The sequence below is a fragment of the Myotis nattereri genome, assembly GCF_964212035.1.
Source record: "Myotis nattereri genome assembly, chromosome: 14".
Classification (NCBI taxonomy): domain Eukaryota; kingdom Metazoa; phylum Chordata; class Mammalia; order Chiroptera; family Vespertilionidae; genus Myotis; species Myotis nattereri.
This window is the reverse complement of record NC_138089.1, coordinates 17,738,528-17,759,647: the sequence shown is the minus strand read 5'-3', so window position 1 is coordinate 17,759,647 and position 21,120 is coordinate 17,738,528. Positions and strand designations below refer to the sequence as shown.

General features: G+C 38.3%; 1 protein-coding gene across 1 annotated transcript in view; it reads right to left on the bottom strand.

The window, feature by feature from the left end:
- The window catches only part of DNAH12 (dynein axonemal heavy chain 12), a 244,444-nt gene that overhangs the window by 105,926 nt on the left and 117,398 nt on the right, over positions 1-21,120 (bottom strand). Inside the window, exons 33-39 of the mRNA XM_081105960.1 lie at positions 17,543-17,726; positions 17,269-17,409; positions 13,869-13,952; positions 13,161-13,349; positions 9,107-9,226; positions 6,788-6,976; positions 761-912 (exon numbers count right to left, since the gene is read on the bottom strand). Of these exons, the coding sequence (XP_080962086.1) occupies positions 761-912; positions 6,788-6,976; positions 9,107-9,226; positions 13,161-13,349; positions 13,869-13,952; positions 17,269-17,409; positions 17,543-17,726 (1,059 nt within the window). The remainder of the gene's footprint in view (positions 1-760; positions 913-6,787; positions 6,977-9,106; positions 9,227-13,160; positions 13,350-13,868; positions 13,953-17,268; positions 17,410-17,542; positions 17,727-21,120) is intronic.

Genomic DNA, 21,120 nt, shown 5'->3' with positions numbered 1-21,120 from the left:
ATCGAACCCGGGACCCTTGAGTCCGCAGGCCGACGCCCTATCCACTAAGCCAAACCAGACAGGGCCAAAAACAAGTTTTTTATAAACAACAAACCATTACATTCATGCATATTATGTAAGCTTCTCTTGTTCAAAATAGCATTAATAATAAATTATGCCTCATGTTTTAAAAGAAAAATAACTACCAAAATGTTATTAAGGAAGTTGGTATGGATATGCCTATGGTACGTGCTAGGCTTTTGATTCAGTTTCATGTACTCTTTTTTGATGTGTTCTTCTGATTCAAGTCTGGGTTTTGCATGTTCATCTTAAGTTATGAAGAACTAGAATAGGATATGTTTGAAAATTATTAAATGTAATGGAAGAATGTGGATCATGGTTAGTCTGACCTCAGAAGTACAGTGAATCTTTGTGATCATGGTATCTCCCCTGCCAGGTAAGTATAGTACAGTGAATCTTTGAGTAGAATGCATACCTATTAGCAATAACACTGATTTTTCGTCTGTTACAAATAAAAGAAATATAAGGCAGCTTATGAAGCAACAAAGTATAATGGCAAAGAGTTTGAAATGGGCAATAGGAAACCTGGATTCTAGGTTTGCCACTAGTAACAGATGTCAATATGGACATGTCCATTAGCCAGTCTCCCAGGGAGTCAGTTATCTGAAAATGAATGACCTTAAAGCTTACTTCAAATATTCTATGATCCTGTTAGAATGACACTGTTATGATTTAAGTGTATGTTATAAGAATTTCTTACTTGGCATAGGTAATACTCAAATTCATTAGAAATGTATATCTAACTGTGTCCATTGTAGGGACTATGATATCTTGAATCTTGATACGTTTATCTCCTAAATCAGTACTTTTAATTAATTCATTCCAATGGACCCAGCGACCTCGGTTTTTCAACTACAAGAGAACATAAGTTTCAAATATTATAACAATGCACTTGCTATCTGAAAGGTTCTTTTAAACACAGTTATCATTTTTACTTTTAAAAACTTAATAGTCTTTCTGCTTTTTAGTATGAAATAACAGATTTCTTCTAAATAGTATATATAACATTTTTAAGTCATAAAGCAACTTAATAAACATCCATGAATGCACTACCCAATTTAAGAAATAAATTTTTCTATAATTTTCCTTTCCAATGATAATCTGAAGAACGTAATTAAACAGTTATCACAAATTTAACATACCTAGAATTTCAGATATTTTTGCATCTATGTTCTCTTCACACTCCAATCTTTCCAAAATGCCTTCAAGATATCCTTTGACATATATCAAGTATTTATTTGAGAAGCACTCTGATGTAACTCGTTATAATTTACTAAAGTTTGAATTCATGTTTTCATATTTTAAAATAAAGGGGCAACAATCTAACTAGAAACAAAACATCATGTGAACTCACTATGTTTGTTTATCTAAATTTATTCTCTTTGGTATTTTGATCCAGGCCAATATTCAGCAAGGACATATCAAAATGGCTGAATTGATTATTACAATATTGAAATTCTTCTAAACCAGTGGCTAAATAATTGCTGTCCTAACATCCTGAGTATCTCCCTAATCCATGACCCCCCATCCCACCCCACCCATACTCCTCCACCATTATCTTCCTCTGTGTTGCCCAGCCCTTCCCTAAAGATACCAAGGCCTACTACCTTCAAGCAACAAAGAGGTTAACATCTGGCAAAGTAGAAGGTCTCTTAGACCCGGCTTCAGTGCTATGGCTGACATCCAAGAATCTTTAACTATTTTCTAGCAGATTGTGTCTGGAGGGTAATAATTTTGCAAGGTTGACTAAATGTTTCTTTAATAATTCATATTCTTAATTTTTTAGGTTTTCGTTTTATGTTTTTCAATGTTATATTTGCACACATTTTATTTTATTTTTTTAAATAAATTTTATTGATTTTTTGACAGAGAGGAAGGGTGAGGGATAGAGAGTTAGAAACATCGATCAGCTGCCTCCTGCACACCTCCTACTGGGGATGTGCCCGCAATCAAGGTACATGCCCAGGGGATCGAACCTGGGACCTTTTCATCTACAGGCCGATGCTCTATCCACTGAGCCAAACCAGTTAGGGCTGCACATATTTTAGAGCAAAAAAAATTTACAAGGTAAGAAAAACAACAGTTGTGCTCAGCTCTTCTCACTACTACATCAAAATTAAAACTAAATTATAGAACAGCCACCCGAGAGAATCATCTGAAGACTAGCTGAACAGAACTCCTATAACTAGATATAAAGAAGCCACACAGAGACACAATATGGGCTGCTTCCACACCCACATGTTGGTGGTTAAGAATCAGGAGGGATGGCCAGTGTGGCTTAGTGGTTGAGTGTTGACATCGAACCAAAAGCCTGGGTTGCGGGTTCGATCCCCCCAATAGGGGGCATGCACAAGGGAGCCAATTGATGTTTCTATCTCTCTCGCCTCCCTTCCTCTCTCTCAAATCAATTAAAAAACAAACAAGACTCAGGATATATATAGAGAGAAAGGGAGAGAGAAATAGAAACATCAATGATGAGAGAGAATCATTGACTGGCTGTCTACTGCAACCCCCGCACCCTCCCACTGGAGATTGAGCCTGCAACCTGGACATGTGTGCCCTGAGTGGGAATCGAACCATGACCTCCTGGTTCATAGGTTGACACTCAACCACTGAGCCACGCTGGCTAGGCAGGAGGGATATCTTAATTGCGGAAATCTTTGCAGAGGAGAAAGGGGCCCTGCCTGGACCACCAGCATCAGGAAGAGGAGTCCTCACAACATCTGGCAGTGAAAATCAGCAGGGATTCTATCCAGGTGAGACAGAGGGCTGCTGGAGACCCAGATGTTTTCTTACAGGGCCCAAACACAAACTCACACATTCACAAACACTTCACAACAGGTCAAAAAATGAAAAGGACACACAGGGAGAAACTGAATTGTCTGGCTTCAGAGCAAGAAAATGAATTATCTGGTTTCAGAGTTCTGGTGAGGAAAATAAAAGGAAAAAGAAAAGAAAAGGAAAGGGAAGAAAAGAAAGGTCATATCCTATAAAAGAGACATCTTGAAAATGCCTAAAGAAAGTTGTCATTTTTTTGTGGTGAAGGGACGAGTCCGTGTTGATGAAAACACCTTGGTGGCTGCAGCAGCTGGCAGTGGCAGCAACAGTGGGGTGATGGTGGCAGCAGCAGCAGGGTGATGGTGGCAGTGCCTTCCCTTGATCAGCCTGGTCACCTCCTGCAGAGGGAGGCCAGACCAAAGCTTAGGCCTGTTTGGGCCTAAGCCATCAGTAGGACATCCCCTGAGGGCTGCCGGATTGGAGAAGGTGCAGGTTGGGCGGAGGGACCCCCCCATCCCATGCACGAATTTCATGCACTGGGCCTCTAGTTAAAAATAAAGTCCCATTTACAATTACATCAAAAAGAATAAAATACCTAGAAATAAATTTAACCAAGTTTATATATGACCTATACTCTAAAAATTGTAAGACACTGAAGAAAGAAATTGAAGAAGATACAAATAATAGAAGCATATACCATGCTCAAGGATAGGGAGAAGCAACATTGTTAAAATATCCATACTATACAAAGCTATTTATAGATTCAATGAAATCCCTATCAAAATACCAGTGGCATTTTTCACAGAACTAGAGTAAGTAATCCTAAAATCTACATGGAACCACAAAAGACCCAAAATAGCCAAAACAATCTTGAAAAAAAGGAACAAAGTTAAAGGTACCATACTACCTGATATCAAACTATACTACAAGGCTATAGTAATCAAAACAGCATAATATTGGCATAAAAATAGACACATAGTTCAATGGGATAAAATAGAGACCCAGAAATAAACCCAGGCCTATGTGGTCAATTGATCTATGACAAAGGAGGCAAAAATATACAATGGAATAAAGACAGTCTTTTCAATAAATAGTGTTGTGAAAACTGGACAGATACATGCAAAAAAAAATAACTAGACCACTTTCTTACACTATAAACAAGATAAATTCAAAATGTATTAGAGACTTAAATGTAAGACCTAAAACCATAAAACCGATAGATGAAAACATAGGCAGTAAACTATGACATAGCTCTTAATAAATTTTTTGTTTATTTTTGATATGTCTCTTCAGGTAAGGCAAACAAAAGAAAAAATAATCAAATGGAGCTATAGCAAACTAAAAAGTGATTGCACAGCAATGAAAACCATAAAAAACACACAAATAGACAACCTACTAAATGAGAGAAGATATTTGCCAATGATACATCCAATAAGAGGTTAATATCCAAAATATATAAAGAACTCAAGCAACTTAACACCAAAAGGAAAAATAACCTGATTAAAAAATGGGCAGAGAGCCTGAAATGGAAAACAGTATGGAGCCTTCTCAAAAATTAAAAATATAATTAAAAATCCATTATAAAAAGTAAAACACAGAATTTTTTTTAAAAAAAGTGTGTTTTATTTCTTATAATTGATTTCTAGTTTCATACCATTATGGTTGAAATAGCTGCTTGATATATTTCAGTCTTCTTAAATTACTGATACTTCTTTTGTAGTCGAACACATGATCTAACCTAGAAAATGCTCCACATGCACTTGAAAATTATTTATTCTATTTTTGTCCAATTGCTGTGGCTAGGACTTGCAAATATCATATGACCCATTTCCGGGTACTTATTCAAAGAAATCTAAAACACACCTGCAACTCTATGTTAATTGCAGCATTATTCTTAATAGCCAAGATATGGAAGCAACCTAAATATTATCAATAGATGAATGGATAAAGGAGGGTACATATATATAATGAAATATTACTCAGCCATAATAAAGAGGGAAATATTGCCATTTGCAACAACATCCATGGACCTAGAGGATATTATGCTAAATAAAGTAAGACAGGCCCGACCCAAGTGATTCAGTGGTTGAGCATCAACCTATGAATCAGGAGGTCACAGTTTGATTGGTTGGATTGGTTGGATTCCTGGTCGGGGCACATGCCTGGGTTGGGGGTTTGATCTCCAGTGGGGGGCATGCAGGAAGCAGCCAGTCAATGATTCTCTCTCATCATTGATGTTTCTATCTCTCTCTCTGTCCCTCTCCCTTCCTCTGTGAAATCAATAAAAATATTTTTTTAAAAAAACAAACAAAAATAAAGTCAGAGTGAAAATGACAAATAGCATATGATTTCACTCATATGTGAATTCTAAAATACAAAACAAACAAAACACAAACAAACTCATAGATACAGCAAACAAACTGATGGCTGCCAGATGTGATGGGTTTAGGGATCTAATTTAAACTATTTATTTAAAAGACATTTAAAAAAATTAATTGCAATCTGTTTATATAAAAGCCTAAGTGACTAGATGATGGGACAACTGGACAACCAAATGACTGACCAGTAGCTGTGATGTGCACTGACCACCAGGGGACAGACGCTTCATGCAGGAGCTTCCCCCTGGTGGTCAGTGCGCTCCCACAGCGAGAGCTCCGGTCAGCTGACAGAGGGGCGCCAGACGCCAGGCTGACTGCTGGCTAGCCTCTCCTTTGGACACTACCCCTGTGCACCCAAGCCGCAGGCACAGTGAGGCTAGGATGAGCGGGAGCTATGTGGTGCCCAGCACAGCCTCCTTCACCGCCACCTGCCGCTTGGCACACCACTTCTCGCTGTGCGGGACTGATGCGGACAGTGGGCTGGGGCCCTAAGAGCTGGCAGGTAAGGTAAGGCTGGGCTGCAGCAGCGTGGAGGTCCACTGATCCCCGCAGGCCAGGCCGAGGGACCTCACCGGGTCTGGTGTGGAGAAATTCGTGCACCACGCCTCTAGTTTAATATATTAAGGCCTGGTTAACTTACTTGGAAAAGATCAGATCTATGAATAAAATCTATTAGAACACAGCTAAATCACATAGAGTGAAAAAGGTGAAGGGATTGAGAAGTACAAATTGGTAGTTACAAAATAGTCACGGGGAATGTAAAGTACAGCTTAGGGAATATATATAGTCAATAATGTTGTTGTAACTATGTATGGGATCAAGACTTATTGGAGGATCATTTTGTAAGTTATATGACCACTATGCTGTACACCTGAATCTAATATAATACAGAATGTCAACTGTAATTGAAAAAACACCAGCAGTCACCCTCTCAACTATCATTTTCTCCTTTCCAACAGCAACTACAGTTAGCTCTTTAAGCTGGATATTTTGGTATTTTCCTCCAATTATTAAGGAATATGCTGTGGTATCACTCTTAGTTTTTTAGATTTAGAAATTATTTTATTGATTTCTCATTGTGACTAATGAGGATGAAACTCTGGTCATATTCTTAAAATTCTGTTTTTAAGAATGGTTTTGTGGAAAGATTTCTGCACTGGCAGTCAAGAGAACAAGGTTCAAGTCCTGACTCTTCTGGGCATTGCCTCTCTAGGTTTGTTTCTTAATCTATAAACCTTGAGATTTAGGGAAAAATCCCAGATCTTCTGACTTTATTAAGAAAAATTTGCATGAGTCAAATGATTATTCAAATGGTTACTGTTTAAAATAATCCTTTTGTAAATTATTTTAAAAGTGGAGAAAATATATTTAATTTAAATCTGAAATTTTAAACTATTCTTAAAGCAAGTTTATCTGTCTGTCCACAAGTTATAGGAGAAGAAACTAAAGAGAAAGAACTACAATGCTAACCACATAATTCAAAATAACTCTAGAATTGGAACTCGGGAATTTTGCCTGCTGATCCAAGATTGTGGTTTACAGCTTATCATAACAATAATTTAATATCATACCTCATACATGTAATCATATACCAAGCCTTTTTCGTCAAAGTGGCATTCCCATTTACCCACAGAATCAGGCACTGGGATGCTCTCAATTTTTCCCAGCATGATTGATCGTAGGAAAGAATCAAAAATAATGCGACCATTTGTATCACAACTTCCTCCAATGGACCAAATCAAAGAAAACATAAAGCAAGCCTGTTGGTAAAAAACAAAAAGAAAAAACAGATAATAGTATGGTGATTACCAGAGGGAAGAAGGGTGGGGAAAGTAGAAGGGAAAGGGGGCATAAATAGTGATGGAAGGAGATTTGACTTGGAGTGGTAAACACACAATACAACATACAGATGATGTATTGTAGAATTGCATGCCTGAAACCAGTATAATTTTATTAACCAATGTCACCCCAATACATTAAATTAAAAATATTTAATTTAAACTCATTATTTAAAAGAAATTTTTAAAGAATAAATTACAATTTAAGATATTAGGCCTGGTTAACTTACTTGGAAAAGATCAGATGTATAAATAAAATCTACTGGAACACAGCTAAATCACATAGAATTATTTCTCTTGCAATAATTATCTAAATTTAAAATGTCCATGCCAAATGACCTAGGAATTTCTCTTTTAGGACTTTATCCTGAAATATGTTTCCAACTGTTAAAATGATATATGTACAAGAAAATTCACTGTAGCATTGTTTGTGATACCAAAAGAATAAAAGGAACCCAAATGTTCTTCAATAGGGGTCTGCTTAATTGGACTATGCTACATACACTAGAATACATGCAGCTGTTAAAAAAGAAGATAACTCTACTGATATGGAATGATCTCCAAGATATATTGTGAGAAAAGATGTAAATAAGTATAGATGGTATGCTAACATGTATAAAAATGCATACAGCCCTGGCCGGTTTGGTTCAGTGGAGAGAGTATTGGCCTGTGGACTGAAGGGTTCCAGGTTTGATTCTGATCAAGGTCACATGCCCAGGTAGTGGGCTCAATCCCCAGTAGGGGGCATGCAGGAGGCAGCCGATCAATGACTCTCTCATCATTCATGTTTCTCTCTCTCTCCCTCTCCCTTCCTCTCTGAAATCAATAAAATATATTTTTTAAATGTATACACATAAGAGTATGCATCAAATACCTCTAGCAGGCTATCTGGGCACTAGTAATAGTAGTTGACCTGAGAGTGGCTGGAGGACTGGTATGGATGGAAAACCTACTTTTGCCTTTCAAATTTTACTCAGGGCACATGCCTTACCTAGTTTAAACATCTATCAAATATATTTTGAGAGGAAATTTTCAGCCTGGTATAGATCTATATTTGTCTAAAAATGATTCTGAACCATTAACATAATTTTGGAAGTTTAGGTTTATCAACAGAATGAAAAATTCCAGGAAATATATAACATGAAGGTTACATATGCAAACTATTCCTAAGATACTTTTATTTTATAGAAAGGTAGCACTTACATGTATGGAAGAATATTAAAAACTAATTCTGTGAAAGGCAGTTCCAAACTTAGGGAGAAATAGGGATATGAATACATTACATTTCAAACATGTCTGTTCAATTTCTTTGAAAGTGGAGAGAAATAAAGACAAAGGGAGTGGGGAAAGGAAGAGATTACGGTTAGCAGGGAACACTGGAATGTGAGATGTCTGAAGTAATTTTCTGTGGCAACAGATGAAGGGGAAACAGCAGGAAGAAACTGCTATTACCAGATTAGAAGAGAAGGTAGACTGAACAGAGGAGATCAAGACTTTCAGGAATAAGGTGGTGGATGGGAAAGTAGCATAACACCAAGGAAGAGAGCAAAACCGCTCTTTCCTTTGGCTCCCTCAGAGTGATGTTCTCTGGCTTTCTCTGACTTCTAGACATTAGCCATCCTGGACGACTGAATCCTCCCTACCCCTGTACTCTATGGACTCTGCCAGCAATGCTCCACCCAACAGGTGTGTGCCTACTCCTTGTCTTTTGTAGCCAGCTTCTTGAAGTCTGCATGCTGGTTTAAGATTAAGACAAAATCAATTCACCTAAAGTCCATATTGGATTAATATGAAGTCACCTTATTGTTTATCAAATTATGATATTTTATCAATAACAGGGTAGATTTGGTTTGTTCTGACATATTTTACTTTCTTTAAAGTGTTTTTTAAATCAAAATACCAGGTCAGGTCAACTTTAATGTCTTCAGTTATTCTTTCAGTGCTCATCAAAAACCAGCTCTGGATCTTACAATGTCATTCTCAGTACAAGTATCATTTGTCAGAGGCATATTTTATTCTATAATCAAATACCACATTAAGAATAAAACCAACCATAATCCAAACATGAATGTGCTTGCTTGTAGGATCATTTTCTACCACGTCACAGAGGAGTACTTCAAAGAGGCGTGTGAGAGATACAACTGCATTGCTATCACTTGTAGGAATCAGTTCCTGTAAAGTGAAAAAAAATATTATACTTTTCTTTCCCCTTATTTAAAAAATAAAAGAAGATAAATATTTTTAAAACTGATAAAAGCATATAAAGAATTTAAACTGTATACATGATAAATACATCTCTCAAATATTTTGGTTTAGCATATTCCATAGTTTTACATAACATATTCTAAATTATCTAAGAAATAAACTAGCTACTGTAAGAGAATAAACAGTATTCTAGGGGTAGAAATAAAGTCTCTAACTGCCATTCATTCATTTATTTATTCAACAAACACTTATAAAAAACATGTTATACGTATATACCAATCTAGGAGATATAGAAAGAAAACACACACACTATCTGAAAAGTAGTGATATTGAAGTTAAGTGGACAAAAGTAATATGGGGTGATACTGAAAAGGCAGAGGAAGTATTCGGGTGGAGGGAGGCTCCTAGAGTACTTGAGATAAACAATTAGCCCAGACCCAGGGAAGAGGTCAAGAAGGGAAGTGAGAGAGGAATAAATCAAGAAAGGCTTCCCAGATTAAGTAATAGCTGAGCTAAATTTGGTTGGAAAAAGTTAGCCAGGTGCTAAAAGGAAGGACATTCAAAACAGGAGAAACTTTATATTCACAGAAATGGAAATATAAGTGGACCCAGAATTAAGGGAATCTTTTAGGATGTGAAAATAGCTTGTGGAAAAGGAGTGGCAAGAAATAAGGCTTGAGAAGCAGACAGGGATCAGATTCTCAAAGGCTTTGTAGCCTGTGATAAGATTTCATGCTAAGAAAAGAGGGTTATAATGGAGGATGATTTTAAGTAGGGGAGTAAATGGAATGAATTTGTGTTTTGGAATCTTCATTCTGGTACCAGGATGTAGACCGGACCAGAGCAGCTCTATTTTATAGATTCAAGTAGAAAATGATTAAGGTCAGAACAAAGGTTACTATTATAGGTAGAAGTGGGGTGATCAGAGGAACTGGGATGGAGAGAAGATGTCAAATATAAAAGTTAGCAAGGAGGGAAAATCCATAGATCTTGGGGACTAACTGAATGTGGAAAATGTGGGAATGAATTATAAGAAGAAAATCCATCACTCAGAAGCGTATTTTGTATTATTTACAACATGTAATATTAGAGCTTTAAAATACAAAAACTAAAAAGTGACTTTACCTGTATATTTTCTCTATAAAGACATTGTACAGAATCTTCATAAAGTAGAAATTTTTTATTTTTTCCCTTTAATGCAGAATACTTTTCCTATCTTAAATAATATTTTAGGATAAAGAAATCTACTGAATAAATACCCCTTTGTCTTCTCTAGATCAATATACAGTGTGGGGCAAAAGAAGGTTTCAAGTTGTCCATATGAAAAACAATACAATCCTATCTAATAAAAGAGAAACATGGTAATTGACGTACGACCGCTACCCTTCCCATTGGCTAATCAGCGAGATATGCAAATTAACTGCCAGCCAAGATGGCGGCCGGCAGCCAGGCAGCTTGAAACTAACATGAGGCTTGCTTGCTTCAGTGAGGGAGAAAACCAACGTACCCCGCCTGCCTTGCCGGCCTCTGAGCCTGCAGTTTAAGAAAGATTGTAACAAATATAGAAGCTAAACAAAACCCCAGAAACCTGCTTTCAGGGAGCCGGGATATCAGAGCTGGAGTTATACATTGTTTCGATTATAGAACCGAAAGAAACCAGATACCTGCTTTCGGGAGCGGGGGCCTAAGAGCTGGAGCCTCAGAGCTAAAGCTGGCCCAGAATAAAAAAAAAAAAAATAAGAAAAAAAGGAGCAGTTGGGAGCTTCAGTCCCAGCCTGAAAACAGCCCTCAGCCCCTCACCCAGACTGGCCAGGAACCCCAGTGGGGACCCCCACCCTGAAGGGTGTGTGACCAGCTGCAAACAGCCATCATCCCCTCACCCAGACTGGCCAGACACCCCAGTGGGGACCCCCCACCCTGATCCAGGACACCCTTCAGGGCAAACCAGCCAGCCCCACCCATGCACCAGGCCTCTATCCTATATAGTATAAGGGTAATATGCCTCCCAGCACCAGGATCAGCGGAGCCGAGAGGCCTCCCGGCACCGGGATCAGCATGACAGGGGGCAGCGCCCAAACCCCCTGATTGCCCTGCGGCTCTGAGTGTGACAGGGGGCGGGGCCACAACCTCCCTATCGGCCCTGCTCTGTTAGTGACAGGGGAAGGCGCCCCAACCCCCTGATCAGCCCTGCTCTGTGACTGATAGGGGGGAGCTCCCCAACCCCGATTGCCCAGCGGCTCTGTGTGTGACAGGGTGCGGCACCCCAACCCCTGATCGGCCCTGCTCTGTGTGTGACAGGGTGCAGCGCCCCAACACCAACCCCCCATGGGCCCTGTTCTGTGTGTGATGGGGTAGAGCCATAACCTCCCCATCGGCCTTGCCCTGAGTGTGACAGTGGCGGCGCCCCAACCCCCTGATCAGCCCTGCTCTGTGGGTGATAGAGGGCAGCGCCCCAACCCCCTGATCCGCCCTGCTCTGTGTGTTACAGGGGGCGGTGCCCCAACTCCCCTATCGGCCCTACTCTGTGAGTGACAGGGGGGAGCTCCTCAACCCCCTTATAGGCTCTGCTCTGTGCGTGACAGGGGGAGGCTCCCCAAACCCCTGATGGGCCCTGCTCTGTGTGTGACGGGGGGAGCTCCCCAACCCCGTGACCGACCCTGCTCTGTGCGTGACAGGTGGGAGCTCCCCAACCCCCTGATTGACCCTGCTCTGTGCATGACAGGGGGCGGCGCCCCAACCCCCGGATTGGCCCTGCTCTATGCGTGATGGGGTGGTGCCGCAACCTCCCCATCGACACTGCCTTGAGTGTAACAGGGGGCGGTGCCCCAACCCCCCAATCGGCCCTACCCTGAGCGTGACTGAGGGTGGCATCGCAACGCCCCCCCCCCCCAATCCACCCTGCTCTGTGCATGACAGGGGGCAGCGCTCCAACTCCCCAATTGGCCCTGCTCTGAGCCAGACCAGGGGCTGCACCTAGGCATTGTGCCTGCCCTCTGCCACCAGGGAGCAGGCCTAAGCCAGCAGGTCGTTATCTCCCGAGGGGTCCCAGACTGCAAGAGGGCACAGGCCAGCCTGAGGGACCCCCCCTTCCCCCCGAGTGCACAAATTTTTGTGCACCGGGCCTCTAGTAATTTATAAATAATAATACAAGAATAAAGTGTTTTACGTATTCACAACTGGAAACCTACTCTGTACTTATTTACATGTAAGAAACGAATGTGTGTGCATGTGTGTCTGTGTGTATATGTATGTGGTGGGTTGAATTTTGGTCCCCTCACAGATTTGCCCATGTCCTAATTAATCCCATGGACTCATGAATATCTTATTTGCAAAAAGTGTCTTTGAAGATGCAATTAAGAATCTCAGATGAGGAGAATATTCTGAATTATTTGATAGACCCTAAATTTAAGGTCCTCAATCTTTATGAGTCACACAGTGGAAAGACAGAATAGAAAACCAGGTAAACATAAAGGAAGAGACTTAAGAATTATACAGCTACAAGACAAGTAATATCCAAAGCCAAAAGAAGCTGGAAGAGGTAAGGAAAGGCTCTCCCTTATAGCTTCCAGAGGAAGCATGGCCCTGCCAATGTCTTTTTCTTTTTAAATGAATTTTTTGAAGTGACATTGGTTAGTAAAATTATATAGGTTCAAGTGTATAATTCTATAGTACATCATCTGTATATTGTATTTGTGTTCACCACCCAAGGTCAAGTCTCCTCTGTCACCATTTATCCCCCCTTTTACCCTCTTCTACCAGCCCCCACTTCCCCTTTCCCTCGGGTAATCACCATACTGTTGTCTGTATAAATAACTTCAATTTTTAAAGTTTTTTTAATCCCTTCACCTATTCACCCAGCTCCCTAAATAAATTTCAATGGGTCAGAGAACAGTAGTGTTACCTTGCATTGTTTCTTACGAAGCTTTAAAGAGGGCCATATTAACCAGTCAAAAAGTCCTCTCAGAAGATCCTGATGATCATGTTCCTGTAAAGGTCCCTTCAGTGAACTCAACCATGAAGACACAAGCGGTTCCCATCCTAATTGTGAGGGTTCCAAATAGATCATGCCACAGCGGCTTACAGTGGCGGGCTAGAGAAAAAAGACAAATTTTCTTTTTCCAATGTTGCTTCTATTGCAGTAGTACCTGGAAGTTATTAACTACTACTTTGCATGACTTATAAAGCCCTTCACGATCTGGCTCCTGTCTTTCTCTATAGCCTCACATACTATTTGAACTATTTAAAGTTACAGTTCCCCAAGCATGCCTTGGCTTCAGGTCTTTATATCTTGTCATGATTTGGAATACCCAGCCCCAAACAATCTCCCTGGAGAAGTCTTACCTCTCAAAATCAGATCAAACACTCAACTGTTTTCCATACCCTTCTGGGGCACTCACCCTCTCCACATTCTTAGAGCACTTACATGTAGCTCTATATTGGGATTATTTATTAGCATGCTTCTCATCTTCCCTAAATGAGCCTACACTGTGTCTTATTCATCTTTGTATTTCTAGTGTCTAACTCATCCTCTGAAACATAATAAAAACACTTATTGATTAAATAAGTAAAAAAATAAACAAACAATTGTTATAGTAAATTATGAACTTACTGAGGCCTGGGAAAGGTCCATTGCTTCAAAGATTAGGCTCATTTGAGGAGACATTTGAATGATTTCTCCACTCATAAGGCAAAGCTAAAAACAATTATTTTTTCAAATGTTTATGGAAAAATTTTTCAAACTTCTCAAATGAAAATGTATTTTACTTATAATATATGTGATATGATGTAATAAGTAAATATGAATACTCATATACTTATCTCCTAGATTTATCAATGTTAACATTTTGCCATTTTTTGCCTCTTTTAAAAAAATTATTTTAAAGATCATTACACATACCATGACATTTTACATGCCAATATTCATCAAAAAGATAAGGTCTTTTCTATATCACCACAATATGATCACATCTAACACAATTACCAATAATTCCTTAATATCATCAACTCACCCAATATTTCCATTTTCTCAATTATGCCAGAAATGTCTTTTCAACTGATTTACTGAAACAAATATTCAATCAATGACCATGAATTGTGTCTGCTATGCCCCCTTGGTCCCTTTTAATCTAAAATATTCCTTTTTGATCAAATATGTAAAATTGAATTTCTCTTTTCCCTTTCTGCCAAACTCCTTTCTTGTTCATTATTACTAAAGCCATTCTGTCTTCTTAATCTCTTTGGCTTCTAACTTTGGAATTATCAAGTTTTAATAATTTAATAATAATTATTAACTATTGATATTCCAAGTTAATTTCATTACTAAGTCTCTTAAATACTTCCTATTCATTTATTTTTCAGTATTTCTTCTCTGCTTCTACCATTACAACTCTAGTTTCAGTTTTGTCCCTGTCTAGCTATATGTCAACATGGCATTTAACATTTCTGAATCTGCTTATAAATAAATGGTCTATACCTGGACTGTCCAATGTGTTAACCAGTAATCATATGTGGCTATTTATATTTAACTTGAAATTCATGCAAGAGTAGGCCTTCCTTCCCCCAGCTGCCGGCACCGATTTCCCTCTGACACCCGGGACCCGAGCTTCCCTCACAGCCCCGGATTCGTCCAGAAGGATGTCCTGTATAATTAGCATATTACGCTTTTATTATTATATATTTTAGCTAATTACATTTTAAAAAATTTAAAGTCAGTTCTTCAATTGTACTAAGCCACATTTCAGATGCTCAATATGTGAGTAAATATTCAATAAGCCACATGTGACTAGTGGCTACTTTGTTGGACAGTGCAGATATTTACATCATTGCAGAAAGTTCTATTGGACAATACTAGTCTAGAATACTATTAACTTTTCAACAGATTATTTCAGCAAACATTCTTCTACTTGCTACAAATTTGGGAGGTAGAATCAGCCTTCTCCTTATACCCTCATGCTGTTTCTCAAATACTTCTACTACACCCTCCAGTACAATCCTTGCTCTTTTGACAACCCCTGCTTGCTGCTGTCACTCACCAACACCCAATCATTCCCCTCTGTTAGCTACAGCCTTCATACTTGGTTTAATCTTCTTTCTCCTATAACTCTGGCCTGATCCAGTGCTCAGAGGGGGAGCATCTCATAAAACTTGGACCCTTGACCACTTGATCTTCACTTATTCTCCTACTCCACTCCAGCCATCCACTTATATACCTGGGCCCTTCTCTACTGAAACACTAAACAATTCTAAAATCCTAAGTTTGAGCATCCCAATTTCTGCCCACAGACTTCCACCCATCCAGCTCTCTTGCTCATTAACTCATACCACACTTGCTCTTAATTTTCTTTTATTTTTTATTTTTTAAAGTATTGCATATGTTTTCTTTTTCCCCGTTGCTCTTCATTTTCATATCCCTACTGTTCCCACTTCCTCCATTATTAAGCAACTTCAGTTCTTTGGCCTAGCACTTCTACCATTCTCATGCCAATATCTTAAAGTCTTCCTGTATTTCCAGTCTAGCAACATTATCCACACACATACACCAAAACCACTTATACTCTTAAAGAAAATCTCACAAAGGCAGACCTTGGCACTACTACTAATAATTCATGGTCTTCAATTCAATCAAGTTCTCAGTAACACTCTGGTATGCTTCTATAGTTTCCTAGGCAGCTCTTTCCCATTTTCCAAATGGCTAATTTAAATCTTCTCCTTTCTCCTCAAGTGTGCAAAAGAAATAGGGCCTGCAACTTCACAAAGTAAAAATATATAACCAAAAAGATTTGTCTTCAAATTTCCATTTTCAAATCCATATATCCACCTGTGTCTATATCTATCCTTTACTGCTTCCCTCTTATCCAATATGAAATAATCCTTCTACCTGGCTATGAATTCTTAGACTTGTCTCTACTGGTTAACCCCTCTCTTGTGAATCATCACTGTATCTTCTCTGTTCCCTCCTCCGCCCCCCTCTTAGCTTAGTCAATATGACTAAATTTATGAAAGAATATGAATAAATGACCAATCACCTATGATAAAGCACTGAAGTATATGTTTGAATGCTAATTAAATTAATTTGCTTGTTTAGTGGTATAGTAATTTCATGTAAATATGAAAATAAATTGTGGTATATTCATACAGTAGAACATAAACACAGACATAAAGAGAATAAATAAATAAAATGGAACTATAACAACATGAATATCACAGATACTATACTGACTTAAAAAAAGAAAACACTTAGGAGTATAATTCCATTCCATGAAGTTCAAGAACCAGCAAAACTAATTTATCACAGTAGAAGTCAGAATAGTTATTGCTCCTGGGGTATACTGACTGGGAAGGGACATGAGTGAACTTTGTAAGATACAAGAAATTTTAGACATCTTTACGTAGGTGACAATTATGTGAGGGTATACTTATGTAAAAAAACATAGAATTTAAACTTAAAGTTTTATGCTGTATGTATGTATGTTCTCTCTCAATTAAAATAAATACTAGAAGTCTTCCATTTTCTACTTCTTTGTATAGGTTATAGATTCTAAGGTAATATACCACATATAGCACTGAAGCATTCAATGTTTTAAAAAAGGAATGTAAAAAAAGGAATGTAGTCTTTTTCTTTTTTCCTAAAATATTAATTTAAAGTTCTGAAGAAACCATAGGTCTGCAGTTACTTTATAAATTATTATCACCTATTACATTAGTATGCCTTCCTGCTAACATAGTAATTTATTACAATATACTTTTATTCTATAAAAATTAAGCAAAGAATTTACGAAAAAATTTTCATTGGAAATATCATGTATAACGTTATGAAACTTTCTGCATCCTTTATTTCAAATATACAATCCTAAGTGATTAGTTGTTGAACTTACAACATTCCTTTGCTTTTTAAAATTGTGGTAAAAAAATACATTAAAGTTATCATATTAGCCATTTTTAAGTTTATAATTCAGTAGTGTTAGTTATTCATATTGTGCATGTCTTGTTTTTAATGATGATGATTTTACCTTTTTATTATCATCCAATACTGTGTTCATGCTCTCTATCCACAAAGTGTCAATGGGACCATCAAATACAACCCATTTCCGGTCAGGTGTTTCTGATAAGGCAAATTCTCTAAAAGTGTTAGCCACAATACCATCAGTCCACTGAGGAGGAAAAAAGGAAAAATTGGAAAGTTTCCTATATAGAACTACAAAGTGATTATATGAAAACATTTCAAAACTTTTGGTTTAATGTGCATTGTCAATAAGAGTTGAGAATGTTTATACTATACATTACCTCATGAGATACTGGGTCAAACTGTCCAAAAAGTTGGCCCATAGTAATGGATTTGGGGTTTACAGTCCTATAAATGACCTTTTCTTCCTCTCCATAGCCACGTTCATGCATAAGAGTTAGAGTATCAGCCAGCACATGCAGAACTTCTGTCTTAGCAGCAAAAGGTTCTCCTACTAACATAAAACTATTAAGGAAGAGAAGTAATTATACAATGACACTAAAAATAATAGTAAATTAAATTATTTGCCTATATAGTGGTATGTAAAATTTTACCCTAATTACTACATATAATTTTTGAAATCATATGAATTTTTCTCAGACATGAGGAAAATACATTTAACTTCTGAAATGGTTGATCTCTAAATCAAATAATCTACATTAATACCATTATCTACAAAAGAGAATATAATAAAAATCTTCAAATGAAAATTTAATAATTGTATACTCTTAAAATAAATAAAAAATGTTTTGGGTCCTTCTAAGGAGCGGAGTAAAGATTGATTCTCTTTCCTCAAGTCTTCACTTGCTATAGCAATTATTAGTGCTTTTGGCCAAATACTTCTGAATCTCCTGCACATAGTGGGATTCCTCACTTTCTGTGGAAGTATTAGGTGACTAGTGAGTAATCAGTGGAAATGATGGGTGTTACCTCCTAGCATGGGACAGATAATTGCCAGAGAGGGACCTTACAGAGTTCTCGTTTTTCCCTCTAGCACAGCCATGACCTACAATGTAGAGATGGTTCCCACAGCCTGGCAACCTGTGTTAATTATGATGAGTAGAACCTCCCTGTTAACCTATGATGGACACAATATGAAAGAGAAATAAACCTTTGTTTCTTAAGACACTAAAGTTTGGGTACTGATTGTTTCTACAGAATATCCTAGCCCAGTGATGGCGAACCTATAACACAAGTGTCAGAGGTGACACACGAACTCATTTTTTTGGTTGATTTTTCTTCGTTAAATGGCATTTAAATATATAAAATAAATATCAAAAATATAAATCTTTGTTTTACTATGGTTGCAAATATCAAAAAATTTCTATATGTGACACGGCACCAGAGTTAAGTTAGGGTTTTTCAAAATGCTGACATGCTGAGCTCAAAAGGTTCACCATCACTGTCCTAACCCATCCTAGAAGAGGGGAAGGTATTCTTGCTATAATAAAAAAGATTAAAATATGTGACATCAGCTTAGAGGCTAGGCCAGTGGTCAGCAAACTCATTAGTCAACAGAGCCAAATATCAACAGTACGATTGAAATTTCTTTTGAGAGCCAAATTTTTTAAACTTAAACTATATAGGTAGGTACATTGTTATTAACTTAATTAGGGTACTCCTAAGGCTTAGGAAGAGCCACACTCAAAGGGCCAAAGAGCTGCATGTGGCTCGCGAGCCGCAGTTTGCCGACCACGGGCTAGGCCTTGGGTGGCAAATTAACTGTTATCAGAGGCTAAAAGATTGTCAATTAATGTTATGCAATGATTAAACATTTGATAAATTTATCTCTTGAAGTTAACTGGAAGACAGATAGTATAACTAATAAAATTATAGTTTTCAGAGAAAAGGATAGTAAACAGAATATTAATATTATATAATGGCCATTGATAGCTGCATTTAACAAGGAACTATAAGAAAGAAATAAGCCCAGCAAAAATAGGCAGTTTTCAAGCAAGAATGAAAGAGAATAGAAAGAGTTGAGAAATTCAAGAAACCTACATGATTGATAGAGGCAATTTTTTCTCATCCCCAACTGGTAAAAAGATAAATTGAGAAAATCTTTGAACAACAAAGACCTACTCAGCGTGGCATCAAGGATCAAATCAAGGGTAGGGCCACTGTATCACTTTATTAAAACCTATGAGAAATTAATATGGTTCCCAGTAATCATTTCAGGAGGATAAAACAGTTCTGGGAAAACAGATTAAGAATGTGATCCTCTGTATTAAGCTTGATAGGTTAAAGGATACTACAAGGAAGATCAGAAATGTATAACTTAATAAGGACTGTAGTTGTAGCTACTGGAACATAGAGCTGCCTGGAATCCAGTAAGTAAAAAGCTTATTGTTTTTGAGAGTTTACTGACAAAGAAACCATGAGTCTAGAGCCAGCGGTCGGCAAACTGCGGCTCGCGAGCCACATGCGGCTCTTTGGCCCCTTGAGTGTGGCTCTTCCATAAAATACCGACTTCTGCGCATGGGCCACCAAGTTTCAATCGTACTATACATGTGCGCCCACACAAAATACTGACTTCTGCGCATGGGCCACCAAGTTTCAATCGTACTATACATGTGCACCCGCACAAAATACCGACTTCTGCGCATGGGCCACCAAGTTTCAATCGTACTATACATGTGCACCCGCACAAAATACCGACTTCTGCGCATGGGCCACGAAGTTTCAATCGTACTATACATGTGCGCCCGCACAAAATACTGACTTCTGCGCATGGGCCACCAAGTTTCAATCGTACTATACATGTGCGCCTGCATGTGGTATTTTGTGTAAGAGCCACACTCAAGGGGCCAAAGAGCCGCATGTGGCTCGCGAGCCACAGTTTGCTGACCACTGGTAGGCTAAAACACATGTGAATGTTCAAGACTTAAAAATGATTGTTGGGGGTCCTGGCCAGGTGGCTCAGTTGGTTGGAGTGTCGTTCCATACACCAAAGGTTTTGTGTTCGATCCTAGTCAGGGTATATACCTAGGTTGTGGGTTTGATCCCCTTCCGGACACATACAGGAAGCAACTTCTTCCTTCCTCTCTCTCTAAAATCAATAAACATATCCTCAGGTGAAAAAAATAAAAGATCCTTGGGTATTGGATGCATGAGAGTTGACTGTATTAGTATTCCCTCTATTTTTACTTGTTTGAAAAATTATATAATACAAAGGCTGTTTCTTTAAAAATCCTGCCTTTAAAATAATAATGATCTTTGAGACCTCAACTTTTTATAGGCGGGAAGCAGGCTGAAAACATTTCTCAACTCCAAGGACATTTTCTCTATTGTCTACATCACATGTGACCAGGAAAGAAAATGGAGATGAAAAGATCTCTCAGAAGGTCAAACCAAGGTCCATAGAGAACAGTTACCTGGAAAGCCCCTCACAGGGAGAATAAAGCAAATATGGAACCAGGTTTTATGGAGTTTTAAGTTTATACAACTGGTGGGGGAGGCTGTCTAAAGATAGGAAAAAATATATATGTACTTATAAATACAAAATGTCCACAGCCACTTTAATGACACCTGTATAATAACTTATGACTTCTTGGAGGGGCCCCTACAAGTGAGAGGTCCTGAAGTTTAAACTCCATTAGTTTCATCCAATCTATCTCTGGAATTGGGACCCCGCATGCCCACCTGGGTTTCAGAATTGCTACCGATCAGTATTGGCTATATCTCTTATTTGTCTTCTATTCTTCTATTTCTAAAGGAGAGTGTTTGCTTTAATAATCCTGTTCTGGTAAACCCACCTCTATATTATTGGGTGTGTGAAGGGCAGATAACTTGTCTTTCTAGTTCCTAGGTCTCTGGATCAAGAAGAACAACTTCCAAATTTGATACAGAAACTATCATG